Genomic DNA, 5,715 nt, shown 5'->3' with positions numbered 1-5,715 from the left:
GGGCAGGAGCCTTTCCAGGCGGGGGGACAGTTACTGGAAATGTTGTGTACACGGTGCATCCTGGGACCCCTGGGCTGAGATGCTTCCCCCCTTTCTTTCTGAGGGACGTGGTCCTCTGTGGGGGCAGGACCTGGCAGAGAGGCTCAGGGTCGGGTAGACTGTTAGGTGTCTAGTCCTTCAGGTGGGCTCCAAAGGGGCTTGATGACGTGAGATATTTTGTGCCCACATTTGTCACAAGCAGGCACTTTTGGGGACTTGGAGTCCACGTCTCGCAGGTTTCTGGATACGTGACTCTCGCTCCCACTGTCGATCATGGAGTCTGACATTCTCACAGAGTGAACTTGACTGAGACAGGTCCCGAGCGCTCTGTGCCCATTTGCACAGCCGTGTCAGGACCCAGGGCTCTGCAGGTGACCCGGTGGACATGAGGTACCCAGGGTGGGGCCCAGTCCGCAGTGGCTGGTCCTTCTCAGAAGAGATCAGGACACAGACTCAGAGGGATAACCATGTGAGGATGCAGGGAGGGGATGGCCATCTGCATGCCCAGGAAAGAGGCCTCAGGGGACACCTGCCCTGTGACACCAAGTATTGGCCTCCAGCCCCCAGGACAGGGACAGTGAGGGTCTGTCATTGAGACCCCGGCTGCGGTGTTTCCAGCAGACTCCCACAAGGAGGCGCTGCACTGAGCTCAGGGAGAGGACAGGGCTCCTGGGATAGGCCCACGTGACCAGTGTGCTCATCCCTGAGTCCTGATGTGATGATGGTCCTTTATGGGCCCTTCATTCCCGTGGCCTCCCTGAGAGCAGAGTCTCCAGGACCCGCCCTCAGCCCCGCCCAACACTCATGAATGTGGGGGTTCAGGCCACGGCACCCGTACCAGGAAGGGCAGAGAGCCGGTGAGAAGGGCGATTATTTCTAGACTTTATTTCAGAAATGGGGTCCCAGGAGCAGACGCATCAGGGGAATCTCTGTTTCCTGAGACAGAGAGACTCTGCATTCAAACATTTACAGAAGTAACATGGCAACGTCCTTCCCCTCCACCCCCTCCACCCCTCCTCAGGATGAACCTCGTGGTCCCACAACCGTGTCCGATACTGCAGAGCAGAGGGAAGTTACCCGATGATACAGCCTTGTCTGACGTCCAGAAAGGCAAGTGGCCTTGTTCCCAAGACCACGCACAGCCCGGCCTTGCCCCCGCCCTCTGCCCTGGTGCAGGCCCCGCACGTCCACGGGGACCCAGGATACTCCCAGCAGAGGGACTGAGTGGGGAAGGGTGCTGGGCTCCCACCCTAGCGTTCAGCACTTGCTCATTGAAAGGTGGTCCTCTCCCTCCCTGTCACCTCACATGTCACTCTCAACAGGAGGGATGAGGACACCTGTCAGAGTCTATTCACATTGAGGAGCCTCAGCACAGGGGGTGGAGGAGGGACCGGCTTGTTATGCCAGGGCCTGGGGTGATTGTAGCAAACAGCAGGCAAGCATCTGAGTCAAGCGCCCACACTCCATCCACCTGTGGATGTGGGACCTGGTCACCTTGTCACACATTGGGTGAGATGTGGCCCTCATTGTGTAGATAAATAGCTTCCAAGGATGGAGGGAAAGAGAGCAGACCACCCAGAGGGATGATGGGAAGGGCTCACCAGGGACCAGGAGCCCCAGCACTGGATCACAGGTGAGGGAAAGGCGGTTCCCGGGCTGGGAGGGGGAGGAGCAGAGCCCCTGCTGAGCAGAGTGAGGTCACTTCACAGGGCTGACTGTGTCCCTCCTCTTCCTCACGCAGAACTGTTCACAGCCCCGCTGGAACTGTCCCTTCTCAGGGCTGACTCCTCCCCCAGAGCCTTCTGAAAAACTTCCTGTAAGTTTTTCCCACGCCTGCACCCCCCGATTCTCCCAACAAAGTAGTAGACCAGAGGGTTGGCGCTGCTGTTCACACAGGCAAGCAGCAGCAGAATATTGGGCAAATAGAAGACCTCAGTGTAACGCAGGAAGAACACATAAATGCCGAGGGGGAAGGCGAACAGGAGAAACAGGACCGTCAGCAGCACGGTGATGTACAGCTTGAGGGGAGGACGGAGCTGGGCCCTGCTCCTGACCTTGAACAGCACAATCAGAATGCACATGACTGTTACTGAGAAGAGAACGCAGGAACACACAGAATATATTAACATGTACACGGCACAAGAATGCCCGTTACTGAATTTGCCTACCCAACAGACAAGGAAATGGTGTACATTCACTGAGACGGAGCTGACCCAGATCAGGGCGCACACCACAGCGGGCGCGTGCCGGGGAGCGTGCAGTCTGCACCAGATGGGGCGCAGGACGGACAGGCAGCGTGTGACGCTGATCGTGGTCAGCAGCCACAGCCCCACCGTGTAGGAAATGTCTGTGAGTCCAAGCACGTAGCTCACATCAAACCAGATGTCGTGAAAGGCAGCTAATATTATTTGGATGAACAACACTGTCTGACAGGAAAGGTAGAGGAAGTCAGCCAACGACAAATGGAAGATGAAGACGGTGAACTCCCCCCACTTGACCGAGAACCCGAGGAGGCCGAGAACGAGGCCGTTGCCCACCAGCCCCCCGAGGCAGATGAGGATGCCGAGCGGAGCGATGACCTTCACAGCCTGGGTGGTCTCCGGATAGAAACTGTAGTAGTTGTCCTCGTAAGTGGAATAGTTTTCCATGGTGGCCACGGCTACGTGCTGAGGGCGTGCGCAGAGCCAGGACCTTCTGTGAAGTAATGATTCAAACTCACAAGACAGTGAGACGACAAGAGCATGGGCCCAGCTTCTCCTGCCCCCCTCCCCTCACAAGCTCTGTGTTCGTCTAAAATTCCACGATGCCAGATGACGCAGAGGGAGCAGAGGAGTCCTGCGCCCCATGTTCCCGGACCACAGGTTCTCAGGGCACAGACGGTGGAACACACAGGGGGAAGGGAAGGAGGCCGTGGCATGTGCAGGAGCCTTTAACGACCCCAGACCATGACCTACTGGGAGGCCTCCACAGTCATGTGACAGGGACAGGGATCCTACTGGGTGGGGGTCACGCACAGCTGGGGGAGATGTACCCGGGAACAGGAGGAACAGGGGTGGGTCTCTGCAACGTGATCGGGAAGATAGAAAACGATGCCCGGGGATTGGGGCTTTAGTGCAATGAGGCAGGGACAGTGACGTCCCACTGGGGCCTGAGCAGAGAGGCAGCCCCACCCTCCCCACCCCCCCCCACCCTCCCGGGGGCCAAGACAGGGTCATGCACCACCTGCCCTCAGTTGGACTCGGAACCATAGAGGATGTGAGATGACACATGGAGCAGGGAGCCCTCCTCACTCTCAGTGACAAGAAAGTAGACGCAGTGGAAGCGTCCCCTGTGCTGGAGAGTTGATCCGTCAGCATGGGGCCCCCAGGTGGCCCTGCAGGGAGACTGAGGGGCCTCGAGGGCAGGTGACAAGGGAAGTGAGCCCAGGAGGCAGTCTGGTTGCAGCTGCTCCTGGGCAAGTCTGCTCACTGATGTACAGAGTAACGCAGCTCCTGGTTTATCACTACAATGTCCTTTTTCCCAGGTGGGTGCACGGGACTCTCAGTGACAGACATGACAGGACGGGAGGCACCAGACTCACCTTGGGAGGTGGCAGCTCTGTGGCTCCAACAGAGACAGAAATGGCCCTGGGACCTCTGGAACCTTCTTCAGGAGAGTGTCACAGTGCAAGTCCCTCGGGGGAGCCAATGGCCACAGACCAGTGGACCCTGAGGGGACCTAGGAGGGGGTCAGGGTTGAAGAAGGTCACCCCGTGGTCATGATCTCTTGGGAGTTAAGTCTGAAGCATGGTTCTTAAGCTTTTTAACAGTGATGGTGACGGTGGTGGTGGTGGTGGTGGTGGTGGTGGTGGTGGTGGTGGTGATGGTGGCCCACCCAGGAAGACTTTGTAGATGTTCTTTCTAATTGTTCTCATTGGATCTATGAATACCAAACAAGTACTGTGTATGTGTTTCCATGTTATGTGTAGTTTGTGCTCCATGTAGAGAAAAGAGTCTGTTTTTTGCTCTGCCTCCTAAACCAATTTTTGCCCCTTTGGGGCTGACACCGCCCGTGGAGAATGTGCATCAGAAACACTCCGCATCATTTCCCCATCCCGCCATAACATGTCCACATCCCGAAGCTGCACGTCTGTAAGGACAAGAGGCAGCTGGCGCGCACAGGGTGACAGGCACAGAGCAGGGTGTGTGGACGGCGAGCAGGCAGCAGGGTCAGAACAGCACTGTGTCTGCGGAGCTTGTTCTGAGGGAGGAGGAGGGGCGGCGTCAGACCCCGTCAGTGTGCAGGTCAGACCCTGGCGGGTGAGGCTCAGCTGTTGGGGTGTCCTCCTGAGCCGACAGGCTGCACGTGGGATCCCTGGCTGGGGCACCTACCTAGTTTGTGGGTTTGACCCCTGGTCTGGGTGTGATTCCTGGTCTCGGGTCCAAGAATGTGCGGGAGGCAATGAAGTGATGTTTCTCTCCCTTCCTCCCTCTCCTGTCCTGTCTCTTCAAAAAGAAATTTAAAAAATGCCCTTGGGAGAGGATAAAGAACTTTCTGTAATTAAGCAGACCCAGGGGGCGGTGCTAAATTACTCAGTTACCCCTCCCAGGTGTCCCTGACAGGAGCCCCCAGGTCTTCATTCTGAAACCAGCCAGAACAGGTCTCTGTCCCAGGCCCACCCAGACCACTCACACCTCAGCCGTCTCCCCGGGGACTGGACAGCCCTGCCCCAGTGGGCGAATGTCCATGGTCATGGCAATGGGTCCTCAGAACGTGAGACTCAGGCTAGGGAGCACCCAGGGAGCGAGGGTCCCCTGCACGGGAAGGGAGGGCATGTGGACAGGCAGGGCACAGAGAAGCACAGGCAGGGTGATGCCGATTCCTTACCTTCCCACCTTCTCCCTTCTGGGAAGCCTGTGCCGCCTGGTGGACCCTGCAGCAATCCTGGGGACAGGGGTGCAGGCCCTCCCACGTGTGGCGGTCACCCCAGCTGGCAGGGATGAAATCCTCACAACAGCCTTGAGTAAGGCCGAGGAGGGACCCGGGGACTCGCAGGGTGCAGCCCCCCTTTTATACAGGCCACACCTTGGCTGAGACACCTAATGGCACTGAGAGCTGAAGGAGGCTGCTCCCAGGAGGCCACGTGGGGAGAACCGCGTGGTCTCTGCCCTGAAGCCCACACGGGAATGCAGGGCAGATGCACTTGGACTCAGAGAGCTGCTTCTGTGTGACGGGGCGGCTCCGGGTGGTTAATATTGCATGAGCCCCATTAGTGCACATCACGGACCCTCGTGAAAGGCCCAATTTCCCGGGGCTGTGGCTGGCCCTGGGCGTGAAGGTACTTTATCTCATTAGGGTCCCAGCTGAAAGCCAACCTCTACCAGGACTTCCTGTTCGAGGTGGCTGGTGTGTCCACAGACTATCTGTGGCCGAAGGAAGACAGCAGGTGCCAAGGGGTCGGCTCACAGAGCAGGTCCCAGCCCGGCTACCACAGAACCTTAGACCCCAGGGGGTTGTCCAGGAATGACGTGAACTGGTGGTAGTGTCTTAAAGATGTCATCCCCTGACCTGAAAATGGGAAGACCCAAGGGACTCAGGGACCTGGCTTACTCCTTCTCAGCACGCCCAGCTCGAAGCTGAAACAGCTAGAGCTGTCCCCAACCAGAGGGAGGGACTCCTTCTTCAGGACAGTGGCCT

The 5,715-nt window shown here is 57.9% G+C and overlaps 1 protein-coding gene and 1 long non-coding RNA gene across 2 annotated transcripts; one reads left to right on the top strand and one right to left on the bottom strand.

Moving 5' to 3' along the window:
• The first annotated feature begins 1,577 nt into the window (after positions 1 to 1,577).
• On the top strand, positions 1,578 to 3,636 carry LOC128781064 (uncharacterized). The gene is made up of 3 exons (XR_008426948.1): positions 1,578 to 1,672; positions 1,781 to 1,855; positions 3,563 to 3,636. It is a non-coding gene; the product is annotated as an uncharacterized lncRNA (long non-coding RNA).
• On the bottom strand, positions 1,773 to 3,684 carry LOC112317180 (mas-related G-protein coupled receptor member B2-like). Its single transcript, XM_045183137.3, has 2 exons — positions 3,620 to 3,684; positions 1,773 to 2,733 (listed from the first exon to the last, which is right to left on the bottom strand). The coding sequence occupies exon 2, from the start codon at positions 2,685 to 2,687 to the stop codon at positions 1,773 to 1,775; it is 915 nt and encodes a 304-aa protein (XP_045039072.2). The 5' UTR covers positions 2,688 to 2,733; positions 3,620 to 3,684.
• Between the last annotated feature and the right edge of the window lie 2,031 nt (positions 3,685 to 5,715).

The sequence above is a fragment of the Desmodus rotundus genome, chromosome 5 (assembly GCF_022682495.2).
Source record: "Desmodus rotundus isolate HL8 chromosome 5, HLdesRot8A.1, whole genome shotgun sequence".
NCBI classification, from domain to species: Eukaryota; Metazoa; Chordata; class Mammalia; order Chiroptera; family Phyllostomidae; genus Desmodus; species Desmodus rotundus.
This window is presented reverse-complemented; position numbering and strand designations above follow the sequence as displayed.

Coding starts and splice junctions, on each gene's coding strand:
- LOC112317180 (XM_045183137.3), bottom strand. CDS start 2,687: ATGGAAAACTATTCCACTTACGAGGACAACTACTACAGTTTCTATCCG.